Here is a 20,436-nt window from a genome sequence, read left to right on the forward strand (position 1 = left end):
TTTCCATTTAATTTTAGGGGCAAAGATGTTTCCTGCCTTTTCCTCCAAAGCAGCCAGGCCTTCAAGGCAGCACCCACTCCCCTCCTCTGACAACTGGAAGGACTGACAACTTCAGGGAGTGCCCTACCCAAGTTCATCTCTCCCCTCCCTAATCTACCTTCCAAGCTGCCCCTAGTGAGCTAGTGAAGAGGAAGGCTTTTGTCAGTATAAGTAAATGAGAGATTTTTTTATATTCCCCAAGGTCACAAAATTAGTAATAAGTTATGTAATTATCTTCTCTCCTATCCATGACTTGAACTGCAGCTGTGTAAACTCTTGAAGAAGTACATCTGGAAAAGGCCAATCTTCTCATCTGTAAATAGGACTTCTGTTTTTCTGAGGGAGCTGCATAGTCTGGTCCTCTGAACATGATGGTACTTTGCAATACTGCTAAAATGTGAAGCTATAGTTTAGACAACCCACAACTGGGGTTTTTCAGGTCTTTGATCAAAAGCTTTTCATTCAGAAACATTCAATCACACAGATTTCATCATTACAGCCAAGATACAAAGCAACACTAAGAACAAGAAAAAACAGGCCCCCAGGTACTGTAGTACCTGTTCTGAGATACACCATAATGGTGCAGGGTTTAAGAAAGTATTATTTTTCTGCAAATCTCTATTAGAAGACATATTTCCTTACAAAATAATAAAAATCAATCCCAGCAGCTGGCATTTGTATTCATTAAATCTCTGCTTTCCTTCTGCTCTTCTAAAGCTGGTTCTCACCAAGAAGAATGTGAGATGGAAAAGCCACATTATTCAGAAAGTCATGAATCCCTCTTATGCTTGCACTGGGAGCTTTCATGTGTCAGCTCTGCTGTGCTGGCAGCCCCCCATTAAGTTACTGCTAATCCCATTGTAAGCATCTCTCCAGAAGAATTTGACAACAGCTAGCCAACATCATCATTTAAAGAAAAACAAACCACCTTTAATGCAAACAAAATGTGTCTATTGAAGTTTTTAAGACATCAGCCATAATACACAAAGAGATACATGCAACATATAAAGATTTCTGAATTTGAGGATTAAAGGCCTCATAGAAAGACAAACCTGGAGGACAAGTCCTCTGCCCACCCTCACAGGGCACCTGTGGGGCCTCCAGGCTTCACTGCAGCTCTGGGGCAAAGGAGTCCCAACCCTCACAGACACCAGAGAAGGGCACTGGATGGGCTCTGTGATTTTCAAACCATCATTAAAACCACATCAGATCTTCATTAATACAACTCAGCATTTAGGGGAAACAACAAAATCATGTTAAATCAGGGTGAAAAAAACATTTTAATAATATTAAAATATGCTTCTTTAGAAATTCTTGCTACATTCAGTGTCATAGTGCTGAAACCAAGACGGATCATTCTCAAAATCCAAGTTTATTTTAAGAGTTAGAAAATAATTGATTTTAGAATCTTCATCAATTCTCATTAAATTTGATAAACTATCAATGAATGAAGGAAAGTATCTCTTACATTACATTCACATTGTGCTACCTAGGACTTCTCCAAATGATCAAGGTTTGTTACTAACTATAAGCTCAGTTACTGGGATTGAGACTTGCAGTACAATAAAGGGCAAAATTTTTAAAATTCTGTTAAAGAAAATGGTTATGATTTAGAGAATCTGGTTACTAATCAAGTACTCTTTGGCAGAAACATGATTTTAAAATCTGTCAAAAGACAGAATGAATGTCTTAACAACTACCTAATATGAGATAATTTAGATAAAAGAGACAGCCTGAATTTGTCTTCTGAAGCAGTCCTGGAGAAAATCCATTTTCCCTTAACACACTCCTTGCAAATACACGTAGATTATGAAATATTGAAAGAAAAGCATTAAAGGAAACCTCCCAGTCTGGCCCCTAACCCAGAGGTTTGTCCTGCTCAAATTCTTAACGCATCCCAAAAGTCCCAAGTCCTGCATGGATCCTTCCCAGCTCCTGCCAGCTCTCATGCCCAAGCCATACAGAACCTCACATCTGATAATGCCAGTTGCATCTTTCAAAGCTTACGGAGTCAAACAGTAAAATTTTTATTTATCCCCAAGCTCCCAAGACTCTACTAAGAAATCCTCCTGTCAACCCTGTATGGAAGGAAACAGGAGAGATAGTCAGAAATTAGACATATTTCAGCTCTGGTTACACTGCTCTTTCCTGGCTGTAGTTTTTACTGGAAGGCACAGCAAGAAGACACCTCTCCAGATGACAAAGTCTGTTCAACATTTGGCCCAGGTTATTGAACCCTGCAAAAAAGAAACTGGCTGAGAATAATGAATGACCTGCAATACCCAGGACATTAGAGCAGAGGGTCTAATAGAGTAGATGTATTTTTTTTTCTGTTAAATCTGTTTCAGGCTAGGTCTAATCTTTTGACTTTACATTCTGTGACTAAATAGTTTAATCAGTAATGAGGCTAAAAAGCTTTGATGAAATATTTGTACAAACAGGAAGAATGAAGTTGCTTATTGAACAAAACAATCTCTTCTGAGGATTCACTTCATTTACAATGTTCAGTCAGCAGAATTATCGTGGAGAAATAAATATGTTCCACATCATAAAACTCTAACACTCCAATACTCAAATTAAAACTAAATTAGCCAACACAAACATGAAAGGTGGTGCTAGTAACAGACATAATTTATGCCTCTGATGAACCAAGATAAAATATTTACGTAATTACAATTTCCGTATTTAGAAAGATTATAAAAACCTTGAACAGAACATTTGAAAGATTATTTAATGCTATTACTACTTAGATTGAAGACATCTTAGGACTAGCTTCCTAATTACAATTACTAATTACTTGGCACTGTATGTGCATTTTTACTTCCCCTTGAAAGAGCTTTCCCTGCCCTGAAAAGGCTGGACTTCAGATAATACCATCAAACCAGCAGGTGAGCCCAACACTCAGAATAAAAGGAAGGATGAAGCTAAGCAGTGATTCTAAAGCCCACACTGTGAGCAATAATCACAGTTTTCCAGACACCTCAGCATTTCAGCAATATCTTTTCTAAGCAGAAAAAAAGCTTTCCTTTTTTATCTCAAAATATGTCACCTTTTTAGATTAGCTTGGCTGTGTTACACATACTTACAAACAAAATGCCTTTCAAATGATGTGAATCTTGAAGCATTGCATGCGTGAGGGATCCTGCCACTTCACCTACATAGCTTGGTGAAAAACTTGTGTTTGTCAAAATTCAAACTGGGGACTTCCCACGAACAAAAGAATCCCCTTCTTTTGAAGTCACTGCCGTAGCACCACAGTTGGTGGTAACAAGAACAGGAAAAGAGAACTGCAGTGTGTACTTAAAAAATATTTTAATGTACTAATGAGATCAGCATTTGAGTGCTGGCTGTTGCACTCTCCTTGGGCTAATCACAGATTTAACAGCTTATTTAAGTGCTTAGCTCAAATATGTATGTTGCAGTAATATTTCTATAGGTACCAATGAAAAGTCAGCTGCACCTGGTTCCTGAATAAACATTGTCAAGCTTTGTCTCTACAGAGACCTTAATGCCCCAGTGCTAATCACAGCAGTCAAGAAATACTGGAAGATACGAATAAATGTTACAAAATTATTTATAAATGTTTAAAAGTCTTGGCCAAGGACAAGGCTCAAGCAAGAGGAACTACTCAGAGTCTATTTCCCATGATTTACTGAGTATATAACAATTTCAGAAAATGAACATTTATTTACTCGATCATCAGTGTGCCCCCAAGTTTTATGTAACTGCTTGATACCACTCACTTGAGGAAACACTCATGCTTCTGTGCAATGACACAAGTTTTACCCAGGCACTTGCTGTACACATTGGAGGTATGTCAAACAGGGCTCGTTTTGCAAGACCTACCCCAGCTGCCATCCCTCGTGGCACCATGGCTTGAAACCCAGAAAGATTCCAAACCTTCTGATTCCTATTAGTCAAGACCTACAGAGGAAAGTTTCAGGTCAGGGAAAAGCGACCCTACTGCTACACCAACCTCTCAGCAAGCTGCTGGGACAGCCCCATCCTCCATCACCATCTCTGCTCACAGCCCCCTGCCTGTCCTGTGGTTGCCAGCTGCAAGGTGAAAGGGCAGCAGAACCATCCCTTTTAGCAGCCTTCCATCCATCATGTAAAACTGCACCCTCAGCATGCACAACGTGAAAATAATTTCTTGTATGGAATCAGCAGGGTGATACAAGCAGGTTTCCCAATCAGAGGAGGAGGCAGGATGTCCTGGGGGAAAAACTGGTGCCAAGGGAAGTAGTGAAGGGTAGGGGACAAGCAACACAAAAAGCAGATTAGGTACGGCTATTAGGTCTGGCCAATGATGAATAATTCATGGATATCTCAGGAGCCTTTATGGTATTGTTCTTTCTGAGGGAAATACCTATTTATTTCCAGAAGCAAGAAGTAAGTGCCTTTATTGCTTACATGCTTCTCTTTAAACACAAAGCGCCATAAAAGCATTCTTAAAGCTATCATAAAAGCCTTCTTAAAGCTGGGCATTATTAAATGCTTACTTACTGTATTCCTTCTGCATGCAAGATTGCTGCAGAAGTTACAAATGTGCAATATATCTTGCATTAAAACCCCAAAAAGGGGCATCTGCATGACCAAATATTAAGTGTCAACAAAAGTCCATTGTGTTGCTCTGACAGAAAGATGTATTTTTATTTTATTAAATCAGATCACACTTTCCCCTGCATAGCCTAAATTTTTTGCATGGTTATATTAGTAAACTTATTTCTAAAATTGAGCTTAAAGCTAATTTTAGTTGTCTATCAAGGAAAAACAAAATTACCTGACTATCATGAAATGTGACTTATTTTTTCCTTTCTTTCAAAGGAAGAAAGAGACAATCTTAAACTTGATTTTGAAAGATACCTTCTTTAGCTGACAGAAAAATTCTGTCTTCTTGCCAATTAGGTGCACTTTTAATGACCTCAAATATTATCACTCTGTTGGTTTGTTTTTACCCATAGATGGGAAAATGGTGAAGATTTTATCTTAATAAAGAAGAATTAGTGATACCTACCCATTACTCCATATTTAAAGAAAAACTTAAAATTTTTAATTCCTTCACATATTTCTATAGCCAAGGTTTGTAAAATGTGTGTGCTGTTTGTAATTAAAAGTGTACAGAAAAATTCAGCAATTAATAAAACCCCACAGAAAAAAAATTCTGGAAAACCTAGTGACTTTCCAGGACAGCGAAATGTTCGACTAAGTATCAGCAAGTGTCCTTCTCTATCCCACTGTCTGTGTCCTCCTCCTTCCCCTGCTCATGGCCTCAACTCCCTGGCAAGATTCTTTAACATAGCACTTACTATTTTATCCCTTTAGGAGCCTCCTGCATCCGTCAGAGCAGCTGTTTTCCTTCACAACCCTGCCCAGATGAGTTTGCCTTGCCAATGGCTCAGCTAAAGAAAGTGCTCTGGACAGTTACCTCCTGCACCAGGATGAGCATTTAAAGATGTTGTGAGAGAGAAAAGCAGTAGAATTGTTTTGGCAAAAGGGCCACGCTCCAGTGACTGCCTATAAATACAGGGTTAAATTAACTGTCTTGTGGCTACCCTGAGGATTGGGAAGTGTTGAACACTCCGCATAAGACCGGATTCTGTGCTCTTACAGGGACAAAAACACAGAGCAACACTGCAGCAGTGAGCAAAGGACATGATGAAAGAGACTGTCAAGACTGAATCTCATTGAATTGGTTCTTTATACTCTTCTACTCACCTATACTTACGAGTCTCTCTTATCACTCGACTGCATATGCTTCAGGGCAGGAAGTGGCTAAATGTGCTGCATTTTGAACCACAAAACTTGCATATCTCACAATAAATTATTAACAACAACACCAAAAGCAAATAGGAGCTTTGTAAAAAGTGATTGCTGTTATGCTGATTTTTAAAACTAGGTTTGTGGCTCTTTGCCCCCCAGCACAAAATTTAGCTCTACAAATTGCCATTAAATATCCCATTAAATATCTAGACCAGATAAATGGTCATGTAAGTTTTTCACTAGTAATTATCCTGCTGTGCCTGTCATGATACCAATGCAGTAACTTTACCAGTACTAATTGAATAGCATTGGCAAAACCACCTTCTAAATTCAGAATTAGCAGAATTGCTGCTGATATCAGTGCTGTCCATTGATAATAAGGGTTCAGATGAGGATATCTTTCTATTGCTGCCAGCTTTTCAAATCTGCAATTATTTTTGAAGCAGATAATTTTATTTGTCCAGACCATTTTTACTCCTGGGAAAAAAGTGGTCTCTTACTGCCTACAGCTCAGGTAGATTGATGCACTAAAATGAAATCTTGTTTACATCCTTGCAAGTAAAACTGCCTTTGAATGAGTGCACAGCTGCCAGTGTGTGCTTGACTTATTTGCTTTGAAATTATGTAGCTATTTCTATTGATTCTTCACACAGGTCATTTTCTGTGTGCCAGTGAAGTCTTTAGAATTCTATGCATTTTGTCATAATTTATCAGTGTTATAATAAATTTGTAGAAAAGTAGCTTACAATAGCTACATCTAAGAAGGCTGCAATAAAAAGTCCTGTAAAATTTTCATTATGACAATTGAAAATGTCACATGAATCTTCTGCTGCTTAGAAGAAACAGAATTTATTACAAATACAATCTTCAAAATGAATATTTGACCATGATAGAAGACCTGTTTGCCACTGTCCTCACTGTCCTTCAGCTGCAGGGTGTAGTTATTACCAGTGTTCTTGCCCATACCCAAATGCTGTCAGGAATATTTTGATGACACCAAAAAAAGATACCTAAGGAACACAAATGTTTGACAATACAAAAATAATCTACATTGTCAATCTCATGGCCTGTTACAATTCATAATTTTAATCTTATTAAAATATCTAATCATCAAAATGCACAACCATCACCTTAACTGTTCAAGTAAAATTACTGTATTTTGCTTTTTATTCTCTTTCTTTCAAAGGTGCATTTTTCTTAAGACTCCTTTTTTGCAAAGCAGAAAGGTCTATTAGTTTATTGCCTTGTAAGATAAAGTTTTTTACCTTCTGTTAACATTCTGACCAATATTTTCAGGCTTTTTACATTATTCCGCATGAAGGAATTAAAAGACTACCATTTGCCCACTTCTAATTTCACCTATTAATAAATAAAAACTTTTCTAGGTATTTACAAGTGTATTTACTTCACTAGGGAAAAGAAGAAAAGAAAAAAAGAAAAAAGGAATGGATATATGTGAAGTTTCTCCTTTTCTTCAGTCTTTTAGGGACATTTTAACTAAGATATGTTTGGACTTTATCTCATGGTGTATATTTTCTAAATAATTGGCAATTAATTTTGGTTATCAGTTTTTTGCATAATGTCATCCTTCCCTCTGTATCTCCCCAAATACAGACCATTCTGACCTGTAGGTGATCTTTCTGACTGATCTTTTCTGACTTTCTTCAGCACTTTAATAAACCTTTCCAGCACATTCTGTATGTGATTAGGGAGATCACTTGTGATTCAGCAAATCCGTTCAAAGCACTCTTTAGCTATTTCAAAAAAACCACAGATATCCAAATTCTCTTATCACAGAGACCTACTGACAAGTTCTGACCAACTTGTGATTCGAGATCTCAACATCCATCAAAACAGTGAGAACTTGAAAAAGAGTCTGCAAAGGCCATCACACACACACACAAAAAGTTTGCTCTTTATATTACAAAGCTATTTCATGATCTTGATTTTATGATCTTGACAAAGAGACTTTTATAACTAATGCAACTGAATAAGAGAGAAATCTGCTCTTATCCCTTTTATCTGTGGATACTGTGAATATGGCAAGACTGAATTCTGTATTTACTGATTCTACACCTTTTCATAAAATTAGGTCCTAGCATTTTAAGACAAATATTAGACTAACAGCTTCCTCACATACCCACTGTCACACTGTGTGCACCTGTACACTGTCTCTTGTAGGAAGTTCCCCATTTGGTACATCCCATTTTGTCTTAGCACCTCTCAAGTGCTATCTCATCTTTGTTCTTTTAAGATTATTGTAATGCATTTTACATTCTTTTCATGAGATTTCTCTCCCATTCTTCTGTCACTCACTCATTACTTCAGCCACTCCCACACATTCTCATCAATGCTGTTGTTTTCAATTAAAAGCAAATTCAGCATGAATTAAAAATATGAGTCTTTAACACTCCTATGGATCTAACTGTGGAAAAACAGACTAGTCTAGTGGCAGACTTTTTATGTTGGGAATCTATATCACTTTTTGGTTTCAGTGATTTCAACAAAATACATTATTTTACAATAATGCATCTGTGGTTGTAGGAAGTACTGTGACACCCATCTGTTTCCTTAAAAGTACCAATCTTCTCTCTTTGAATCTAGATAATTGGGAAGAATAAGTGCTGTCTAATGCTCTCCAGCATAGAAAGCATAACCTGTAAAACAAATCATTACAAATAAATTAAAAGAAACTCTGTAATCTGATAGCAAAGCAAAGCAAAGCAAAGCAATGATAATAATTTCTGAAGCATTCCATATGTTTCTCTTTGATGCCTCTTAGCAGGGCTCACTAATTGGTCATGTAAGCCTGGGAATTTGAACTCCAGGCAACTCTCTAGCAGAAGCCATCGGTGGGCAAAAGGGTGAAGCTGACTTTGTTATTGCTGACTAAAAGAAAGATGACTACAGACATCTGCTTCAGAAGATCTGGACTAAAATAAAGTTACTGCATTGTGTGGTAGAGCATAAAGGAAACCTCACTGTTTTCAGAACTCTGCAGCAAAGACCCTGACTCCACATAGCCTGAATTTTATTTTTTAATTGTGTTAAAAACAGATGAAGAAACCCCACAAGTCTGACTGCAATGAGCTCTGCAAAGCACAAAAGTGACTGCTTGTTAAGCACCGTTTCTTCGGTGGCTCAGATCAGTTCAGACACTGCATAAAAAAGCATCCATAAAGAAACTCCAGGCTTTTGTGCATTGAGATCCCCCACTCTCTAGAGGCATGGGTTTATGTAAGTGTTCATAGATGTGGCATGACACAGAAAAGAACAGAAAATTAAATAAAATGTCTGCAGTGGCTTGATATCACTGGAGAGTAGAAGGACAGGGCTAGAGAACAGTGCATTTACTATTCCAAACCATTCTCTCTGTATTTGGAAAACTGATCAATATGGTCAAGTCATCAGCGTAGTTATTATAAAAGATAAATATCCTTCCACTGTGAGGTCAGAGGCAGAGGGAAGAAGAAAATGGGAAAAAGCAAGCAAATGAAATCTCACATAGAAACCTCAGTAATGTACTTGTCTTTTTATCTATGCTTGCTGATGAACACAGCTCCACCCAGAGACCAGCCATCTTGGGAAATTAAATCATTCTGGTCAATAAAGCATGAAGTGGACAGGAGCAACATCTTAAAAGCCATTTTCATGATCAGAAACACTGTTAAATACTCACATGAGAACATTCTAAATCAGGCAAAGCTACACAGCTCTACAAACAGCCAAACAAAAGTCAATGAGGGAACTCATTAAAGGATATTTAATGTACACAATTTATTTTTACATTTGCAGTTTATCTTCCTACCAAATGTCTGATTACTTTTCTTTGGTTACATGCATATTGTTCAGAACAAAGAAGATGTCCTTTAGGATTGAAAACAGTTTAGTATGTGGTAAACACTGCCCTAGATGTACTTTCCAAGATTTTGGGGTTTTTTCACCCAGTGCCAAATTGTTCAGTCAAGTAACAATTTTTAATAACACATCAATTATAGAATTAATTCTTTTACTTTCATGAAAGCACAAACAAGAGCAGCAGTATTGTGTACATTGTTATGATTCATCTTCCTCATGGAAAATCCACAGCCTTTTCTAGTGTTTATTTATGTCCAGCAATCAAAAACTTTTAAACAAATGGCAAAGTCTTTAAACAGGATCAGGAAATTAAGTGCACCTAAATTATAATCTGCTCTTTATAACATGGTGCACAGCTCTTCTAAAGGAAAATCAACTGTTTACTCACCATCTCACTCTATGGCTTTTGAAGATTTATCAAAAATCCTGGCACTGTTTTTTCATTTCTAATCTTGAATAATTTCACATAATTTTAGAAAAAACATAGATCTAACACTATTTCTTTTCTGTTCTGTCATCCTTTTCTGCTTTACCAGAATGTAAAGGGTGGCTAAATTTTAAATGTTTTATTCAGCAAGTTACATTGCCTCAATCTAACACAAAAATCTAATTCGCAATTCCTTCAAGAAAACTAACTTGTGCACCAAAGAGAGATATTCAAAGCTGCTGCTTTCCTGAATCTTCCAGTTTATTCTCTAAGCCATTATGTTACAGGGCTCAATTTATGTTGATCTGCCAGCAGATTCAAATTAAAATTAATTGTATAAATTTGTAGACTCAAGAGTACACATTGGCTGCTCTTTGCTTAACATTCATTATCAGGGGAAGGCTCTAAAGCACAAGAGGAAGGGAGATGTAGGGCTCTGAAGTCTGTGTAATGTTTCACTGTCAAACTGGCATTGGTTTAGCAACAATACTATAGGCACAAATACTAATTTTATGGCAATTAACTTATGTCAATTAAAAAAACTGCATCACTGCTTACAGGAGAAAAATATTGCTTTTACCTTACTGATAAGTGTGACAACATCACCTTCCCGGATTGTGAGTTCATCATCGTTCTGTGCTTCGTATGGAAATATCACTTTGCAATACTCCTTGTCTGAAAGGAAGAACATTCACTGTGATAAATTATCACTTTATACCAACTGCTTATTCAAGGGTGAATAATCTTCATAAAATATTCCATTAGTGTCTCTTTGTGCTGCCTTATTTCCTTGCCATCTTTCTCTTTGTATTTCAGACCTTCATAAGCAATATGAAATATTTAAAAAACTGCATGCTGATAAGCATTCCCACACACGTCATCCAGGGAGTCAGCTCTGTAGCCCTTAGAACCATCATCTCAAGTGAAACTGCTCCAGACAGCAACCTGCCACAAAGTCTTTCCCTTAGAGTAAGTCTGTATCTGACACTTCTTTCCATAGTTCCACTGGTATGGCCTCTCACTAGACCACATAAACTGGAAGTATAAAGGATGCAGTAGGTTGACATAGTTTATCTATCCCCTTGTGTGCAAGAAAAAAGATATTTATGAATCTATAAAGATGGTACAACAATAAATAATACATTAATAAATGCTAATGCATTAATTACTAAACCACCTGTACACTCAGTGTAAGAGTTTTGAGTATTACTCTGAAGTTTCCTTGACCCTTTTTCCTTTACTGTCTATAAATAAGGGCATTATCTCAACTTTCATCTGGAAAATACAGAAGCCAGCACTCCTACTCAGAAATCATAAAAAGCAGTTTTCATGAAAAGCAGTTACTCACATGTTGCTGTGCAACAGATGAGTATGTCAATGTGCCTTACAAATAAAAAGGGAATATGTTTCACAGCTGTGAAACTATACATAAAGATATGTGATACTCTAAGACAGCAGGTCTAAAAGGACCAAGTAAACTGCTTGCCTGTTTGTAGAAGACGTGATTTTGTAGAAATGCTCACCTCACTTTAACTGTCTCAGTTTTGATGACCTCTATATCTAGTCAACTTCCATATTCAATGCAGAGAAGTACTGGCAAGCCACAGAAACACAAATTCATTTGAAACATGACTTATTTTTTTATACTTACTATAATGAGAACCTGCATTATCACACTTGAGGGTATCTGAGGCTCCACCAGGGGGTCAGTGCAGCTGCCCAGACACAAAGTGCCTTTTCATACACTCATGGGTATGTAAGACACATGCATAGTACGGCTGCACCGATGGAATTGCCAGGTCCCTCTGGCCTGACAGCTGGAGGCAGGTCAAAACAAAATACCCTGGGGGTATCTCAAACAGCTCCAGATGCAGGCTACTGATTTCAGCCCCCAAGCTTTGGCCTTGTGTCTGAATTTAGATTCAGGCATCTGATGTTAGAAACCAACCTGGTCAGTGCACTACAGTTGATGGGGATGAAGTCACTAAAATCAGCGAAGCCTTGAGAGCCCCTCCCGACTCCAAGAGCAGACACCTACATTTGATTAGCTGAGCCATGATTTGAACTCCCTGGACAGCAGTGACAGATCTCCAGTGGGACCACCCCTCCCAAAAGTTCAGATACCAAACTCATAATTATAACCCAAACTTAGGGCTCTGACAGCTCCATCCAAACTTCTAAAGTTTAGTGAGAGGAATATCAGTCATAAAGAAGCAGCCCAGAAATGTGCATCTGAAAGTTTGCTCTCTGTTAGCACTATCAGCTTGAGAGATTAGATAGTGCTAGAAGGGAACAGGAAAGCTCTTCTTCAGTTCTGTCACTCAGAAACAGGATAAATTTTATGTGTCATTGGTTCAAGAAAACATTAATTTCTTCAGCTTCACACATCTCTTATTCTGAACATGAATGTTTGAATTTACCCATGACAACTGCAATTGGTTTTCTGGCCATGCCCTGTATTAGGTCTGACTGAGATAGAGTTAATTTTCTACACAGCCGCCCATATGGTGCTGCACTTTGGATTTGCCACTAAAACTGCACTGGTGCTTTGGCTATTGCCAGCATACATATACACGTTTCTTTTTTCCCCCCTCTTTTCTATCCCCCAAGTAGGCCAGGGTGGGCAAGAAGCTGGAGGGGACACAGCATCTGACCCAAGATGAGTAAAGGGATATTCTGTGCCATAAGGCTCCTGCTCACCAATAAAAATGGGTAGGCCTTGGGGGTGTTGGTCTAGGACGTTTCCATTCCTTGGAGACTGGCTGGACATTGATCCACTGTAGGTGGTGAATGAATTGACCTACTGAATGGTGGTTGCATTTGTTTTGCCTCTCTTTATTTCCCTTTCATTTGTTTATCAAACTGTCTATTCATGAATTTTCTTGCTTTTTCTTGCTCTGCTCTCTCTCCTATGGGGAGCAAGTGACGGGGTTGAGCACAGCTGCTGTCTGGGGTCAACTTACCACACTTTCTCTCTGAAGAAACAAAATTCAGATTAAGACAATGAACCAAAGTTTTGAGGGAAAAGAAGTGAGCAAGATAAAAAAAAACATTTTCACTGTTCTGAAAGCAGAGAACACTACGAAACAAACATCTGATGGCTTGTCCAAAACACTGGGCATGTGAGAACCACCAGGTGACAACTCAGATTCAGAGGATGAATGGGGTGTCTAACTCCTGCTTTACTGGATTCTGAGCAAGGGTTGGGATGTCTCCTTGTGCACTTGGCTAGGATGTTGCACCTGCTCACTACATTGTCTTTGAGACAATATAACATTTTATGTAAAAGCTGATAGAAAGCTGACACACACTAACTTAGGTGGATGCAAAGCAGCATGTAGATAATAAATATGAGATTCAGCACATTTTACACTTCAGTGACATGCTACCTTAAATTACCATCTTGGGGCTTTTTTCCCATTCTGACTATATCCAGACTCTGAAAAGCAGCTGTGCTAAATAATAGATCAGTGAATTAGTCCAGAGTTGACGTAAATGTAATACTGCACTAAAGAAGCTGTGTGCTTCACACTCAGGCAAGTCTCTAGTTGATGGGAACAGGCTTAGCATTTCTTTTTTGGGATACAGAACTGACTGGATTCTCAGAGGTAAACAACACCTGAGCCCAAGAAGGATCATTCCAGAACATCCGTTCTCAGACATATCCACTGATCCTCCATTCAATAACAGCATCAACTCAAGGTTAACTGGGAAGCCAAGACAAAGTACAGCTAAAAAACTGCAAACAGCCACTACAGCATCACTCTGACAGGATATCTGCAGTGCAGCTTCCGCTCAAGGTGTGGATGAATCCCATGTGTTTCAGGTTAAAAATGCTTTGGATAGCAAAGGGCTTGGGTATCCTAAGTCCTAAAACAGATAAGCCTCCCTCAGGTCTCACTTGCTATTTGAAGACTGGGTATTCGAATTGTCTTTCAGGCGGAAGACCCAGATAGACAAGAATGGAGAGAGGGGTGTGGTTTCAGCATCTGAAATACCAGTTGATGATCAGGAAGTAAGTCTCATTCCTTGGAGGATGGCACAGTATCTGTTTTGTTCAGCAGCTCAAGACTGGGACACTGCCATCCCAGGCAAAAGTGAAAGTACTTGAGGTCCAAGCTAGAATGATATTTTTGTGCTGAACACAGCAATTGGAACATTCACCAGTTTTCTGAGACTGCAAACTTCCTTGGACTGAATGCTTTTACAAACTTGCTTGTGGTAAAAAGCAAAAATTGAATTTTTGAGAAATGACAAATTCTAGACAGATTATAGTCCTATTCCAGATTCTGGTCATACTCCTAATTTCTGACTATCAGACATTAACTTTATTATGAAGAAATTATTCCTCTGCCTATATTAAACACCAAACCAGACTGAAGCATGTTTCATTTGCACTGAAAGGTTTTCAATTTAAGTGAAGGACAACTGAATGAAATATGTCATCAATGATGTCATTTGAGGCTAAGAAAATTATATATAATTACATTACATCAGATCTTCCTATAGATGTGCTTCCCTTTCCCAAGCATGAAGAGAGATGCCAAGAATTCTACTGAGACCCTAGAGATTCCAGGAAAGATAAAATAATAAATAATGCAGTTTAATTAAAATTCAGCAAGATATTGTGCAAATAAGTAGCCCGCCCTTCTCACCAACTCTGGTAAAATGGATGTTGAATGAAGACAGCGACAGAAGAAGAAGAAGAATTTTTCTGGCCAAAAAGGGAAAAAGGTGTGTCTGAGGGAAATAACAAAGTAGTGAAAGAAGGACCACCCAGAGACCAAAAGTGTTGATGGGAAAGTGTCTCTGTCAGCTAGAGCTCAATGGGTCACAGTAGAAGATACAGTTTTCTAAACACTGGGCAGAAGGTTTTCATAGTCAGTTTATAAATGTGAAAGTTTGAACCTCCCATATCCTGGGATGGAATTTAGGGAGCAGTTTCAGCTGTGAGAAGTATGAGCTGATGTGGAAAGGAGCAGCCTGGCTTCCCACAAAGGGTTAATGCTGCAGGTACTTGGACCACCCCTTCTGATGGCACCTGCACTTGGGTCAGCTTGAACTGCTCAGCCTGCAGGCTGGCAAAGGTAATTCCAAAACACCAGGAGCCCTCTTCTGCATCACCAGTTCACATATTTTTCAGTATTTCAAGTTTTCACTTCCTCAGGGTAATTGAATTCTTGCAGTATTTCCCATCAGAGCCTGCTGGCATGGGGGCACAAGAGATGCAGCAAGTCAATGATTGTGGGGGAGCTAATGGACAATAACTCACTAAAAGCTCTTTTAAGCTGCTTCTGCAACTCTGAGCTGAAAGCCTGTACAAACCAGTTTGTAACCACACACTTTCCTCAGACAGACCCTGCTCTGCTGATCCAGATGCTTTCCTGCATGTCTCTATGTGTTTCAGTTCTGAGAAAAAATGTTATGCACTATCTAAAAGGATAAACACATCAGGGAAAAAGAACTGTGCAAGATTTAAAGAAAAACAACTCTGTTATATTCAGCTTATTTTCTAAGCTATGGTTAGGCTCTCTTCCCTCTTATTCTTTTCCACCAAAATATGTAACATTTAGTTGTAACTTTACATAAATAAAATCAAAATAAGAGGAATTTATATGTATGTTATTTGGTAAGTTAGTTACATGTGCTTCCCTAGAACAGCAGAGAGACATACCTGAAAGATTTAATCATTACTTTTTCATTGCTAAGCACTGAAATGATGAAAAAAGACCTGAAGGTCAAGAATCAGAGAATAGTTTGGGTTGGAAAGAAACTTTAGCATTATCTAGTCCCAATGCCCCCTGCCATCGGCAAGGTTACCTTTCACTAGACCAGGTTGCTCAGAGCCCCATCCAGTCTGGTTTTGAACACTGCCAGGCATGGAGCATCCACAGCTTCTCCGAGCACTCTGTGCCAGTGTCTCACCACCCTCACAGCAACAAATCTGTAACATCTAATCTAAACCTGCCCTCTCTCTGTTTAATGTCATTTCTCCTTGTCCTGTCACTACAATCCCTTGTAAAAATTCAGCTCTCTTGTAGGTCTCCTTCAGGTACTGGAAGGCTGCTGGAATGTCTCCCCAGAGCCTTCTCTTCTGATTTCCCATACAAACTATACCATGCATACAGTTGATTTCTGCTATATAAAGAAATAGAAATAAAATAATTTTTAAAAGAAAAAGAAAAAGGCAAGAACATTGGCAATGTGAGAAATTTTTCTATGACCTACCTACAAGTTATAACTCAAATTTGGATCTTATTCAACTCTGATTACAGTAATTTCACGATTATAAGCTGCACCTGATTATAAGCTGCACGTCCAGGTGTCGGCAACTGTCTCGGGTTACAGTACAGAGTGTGATAAAAGGTATCTATTCTATCACCATCTGTTGAGGGTGGGGGCAGGGATCCTTATCTCCGTGGGAGATATTCTGCTAATGGGCCATCCATTGAAACCAGGCAGGGCATTGTTCTTTACCTTTTCACAACCCATCCTTCCTCCAGCCAGTCATTTTCTGCTCATGGCCATTGAGTCCCACTGTGTGACTGATGAAATGACTTCATCCCATTGGAAGTTGCTCCAGCCAGGGGGAAGAGCCCAACATTTCTTACCAAAATAAAACCAGAGGTTTTGAGACACTAAGGTAGCCCCTTTCTCCACTGGACTCCAGAGGAAAACCGGATTTCTCCACATCACCACTGGACCCCCGGAGGGAAACTGCACCTTCTACAGGAGCACTGCTCCAACTGAATCACATCTGTCACTGCAGGAGGATGCAGCCACCATTTAATGGGACTGCTACCAACACCCTGCCTGACAGGGTGTCAGGTTATACTCTGACTGTCAGAGTTTGGAGTTTGTTTCTTTGTAGTGCTGTATTTCTATTTTAATTTCCCTAGTAAATAACTGTTATTCCTAATTCCTATATCTTTGCCTGAGAGCCGTTTGATTTCAAAATTATAATAATTCGGAGGGAGGGGGTTTACATTCTCCATTTCAAAGAGAGGCTCCTGCCTTTCTTAGCAGACACCTGTCCTCCAAACTAAAACAGCAACTTTTCGTTCTTTGTCCATATATAAGCCGCACCTGATTATAAGCCGCACTTCCGGGTTCGAACCAAAATGTTAGTCAAAATGGTGCGGTTTATAATCGTGAAATTATTGTAATTCCAAAGTATCCTCAAGGCTGAATTTAATTTGATGTTTGGTGGCAGAAAACTTGATGCAGGGTCACCAGAGCAGAAACAATTCAGGGGATTCTGTGAAACAAAGCATTTTGTCTAGGTACTACCTACTCAAAGTTTATCCTAAATATATCTATCTGCATCCTCACTTTTTTTATATACAGGTCACTCTTTCAACCAAAACCAGAGAAAAGCATTCAGCTTGCTTTTAATAGCACAAAGTGCAAAAAAGAAAAACCTATGAAACCTACTTTTTGTTCTGCTGTCCACTTCTATTTTTGTTGGCTCCTGAGTTGCTGTGGCTGGAGGTAATTTCTTCCCAACACTCTGAAAAAAAATAATTATTCTTCTTTAAAATTTGCAGGTTCAGTTAAAAGTTGGACAACATAAAAAATAGTGATGGAAACACAAAATATAGTAGTAGAAAAGGGACAGTAAAGAAAAAGAGGCAAATTATAACCTATACTTATGTTTGTTACTGGGGGTTTACTTTTTTTAAAATCATAAAGAATTTGTGAAATGTGATCCTCCAATTTCCCTTTACTAATATTTACTAATATTTTGAAATTATAACCCCATAACACTTCCCTGAGTTTCAGGGAAGACTCACAGAAGTTTCACTGGTAGATTGCTATTAAGCAGTCAATTAAATTATTCAGGGAAAGGTGTTATTCAGTACCAAAAGTAAAGCTGAAAGAAGCAGCAGGGAGGAACTCACATGACTTCTGTTCCAACAAGGGTTATTCATTTGAGTAATTCTTGATTGAGTGTGACTTTTATATATACAACATCTCTTTCTTATTTTATTTCTTTTTAGCAAAAGTAACTAATTTACAGTGGACTACTATAATAAACAATAACCTGCCTCAGACAGTAAACAAATACTATGTGCCCCCACCAAAATAAAATTGAATAAAATCAGTGATATTCATCTTTATGTATCTTCTCCTATTATTATATGCATGCTATACCCTCTCTGTCTCAGCTTGTCTCCCTATGAAGAAAGCTTTCTATCTTTAAAATCTTAGCAATGTGTAGATGAGAAAATAATTGTAATTGTTTCTGAAAAGCCCTAGCTGCCATTCAACATCCTTTCCTGGCGAGGTCTGCATAAACACCACAAAGTCCCTCCGTGCTTTCATGACCTCCTCAGTAAAAGCTTAGAGACCAAAGTGCTGAGATCTAGTCTTGGAACTACTGAGCACCATATAAGAAGCAAAAGTAGTAGAGCTCCTCGAGTAGCTGAAAAATTCCAAGGTATATAAAGAATACTGAGAGTTCCATGTTAACAATATGTAATAGTGTGCCATAATGTACCTATGAAAAGGACTCAAATACACACAGGGATTTCAGACTGGTAAAAAGAGCAAGTAGGGAAGACAGATAGTTCTGAGAATTGTGCACAAGATAGTCATCAAATCCATGCTGACAGCAATGCAGACCACAGATTGCAATACCCAAAAGTATCCTGTTGCAACATAATTTGCAGATGGGAGCAGAAACATCCTGACCTTCTGATAAGCTTATAACTCTACTCAGAATCCAGAGTTTGTTAAATAGAAAGAGAAATAAACAACAAAACTCTATAGAACCTCTCAAATTCTTTTCTCAAGGGAAAGTGAATGATATTGGGAATGAAAGATAAGAAAAAGTAAGAAAAGTGCATGACCTGGTTGTGCTGGAGAAGTTTAAAGACAAGAAGGATGATGATAAACCTGATATCTATCTGCAAAGCAGTGCAAATTGTACCAAAAGAGTTATAATGAAGAGTTTTAAGTTATCAGGAATTTGCATTTACACAGACAAAAGTACAGAATGCTTTCAAGATGAAAGTGAGACTGGTTCAGAGGCAAACAGGGCAGTTCAAGATAGCTGCACATCACAGTACATGCTCAGTCATGATCAAACCTTTATTCACATTGCTGCTTCATGAAATTGTTCAGGAAAATGACAAAAGGAGATGCTATAAGCTGCATTGCAGTTTGGCTCATAAAGACATGCTCACTGAAGGAATATGAAAACCCTTTAAATTAGGGGAGGTTTTGGTTTTTTTAAAGATTAAATTATTATGCAAGACCAATTAATTAAAGGAAATATTTTAGTAATTGCTTTACTGTACATGAATCATTAATTTTATGCCATGAAACCAAACCATAGAAACCCACAACAGGCTAAAATTTAACAAGCTACAGATAACAACAAAAGAATCATGGGCAAAAAGGAAGATATTTGTTTCTTCTAGTGGAAAATCCATTATGCAAAGTAATTTCCTAATGTATAGAAGCAGATGCAAGAGCAATGCTTGAAAACATTAATTCATCTGTTCATTCAGAACAAATGCATGTGCAGGTGATAAATCAATGTTGGGAACCAACTTGTGAACAGAAAATGGAATACTATCCAAACAAGACTGCTCTTTTATTAGGAGCTAAGAGGAATAATTGAAATAATTTTTCTGAGAATTGCATAGGACCCACTCCAGTGAGAAAGGATATCTGAATTTGTTGTGAACAGGGAGAGGAGAAGATAAGTGGAACTGCTATTCTTTAATTGGGAGGGGACTGCACTCTGGGATTTCTAGGGGTGAAACAAGCATCACTGACAGGAAAAGGGGATAAAAATTCATAAGTCATGCAAATCTGGTTTCAAGTGGACCTGAACTGCCAAGATGTTTTACTCATCCTGTAAGAAGGTGGGGTTTTAAAAATTATTTCTTTATGTTTCCAATTGGTCTACATTTGCATGGAAAATGTGTCACCACTTTCTGAAAACACCTCCATGAAACTTAATATAATATTTATTTGTTCACTAGGAAGCACCCAAGATAAATTTTCCTCACTCTAAGAGATGCTGAATCCTCTGTGATCTTGTAAGTGTGATGGCTCTGCTATAATAGGCTAAAACCTCAAGTATAGCTAAGATTTGTGTGCTGGCAGTTCCAGACTAAGCATTATTATCAGAGCTACCAAATTTCCTGACAAGAAAACAAAAATGGGAGACAGTGACATCTCCCATATAAGCCAGAAACTTTCCTGCTGTCCCTCCAACTGTTCTATGTCACTCATAGTCCCATACAGGTCAAATATCTACCAACTTTATTAGTGGTGAGGAGAACAAAGGAAGCCCAACCTAAATTATTGCTAATCCAATACACATCTGCATGACA

General features: G+C 38.2%; 1 protein-coding gene across 4 annotated transcripts in view; it reads right to left on the bottom strand.

Moving 5' to 3' along the window:
• SH3KBP1 (SH3 domain containing kinase binding protein 1) overlaps nt 1-20,436 on the bottom strand; it is a 212,591-nt gene that overhangs the window by 43,869 nt on the left and 148,286 nt on the right. For all 4 annotated transcript variants that reach the window (XR_004416976.1, XM_033051162.1, XM_033051163.2 and 1 more), the window contains 2 exons: nt 17,522-17,597; nt 10,668-10,762 (listed from right to left, as the gene is read on the bottom strand). Coding sequence is in view for 3 of the 4 variants with exons in the window: in XM_033051162.1 (XP_032907053.1) it covers nt 10,668-10,762; nt 17,522-17,597 (171 nt within the window). In the remaining variant the exon portion in view is untranslated. The remainder of the gene's footprint in view (nt 1-10,667; nt 10,763-17,521; nt 17,598-20,436) is intronic.

The sequence above is a fragment of the Catharus ustulatus genome, chromosome 2 (assembly GCF_009819885.2).
Source record: "Catharus ustulatus isolate bCatUst1 chromosome 2, bCatUst1.pri.v2, whole genome shotgun sequence".
Lineage (NCBI taxonomy): Eukaryota > Metazoa > Chordata > Aves > Passeriformes > Turdidae > Catharus > Catharus ustulatus.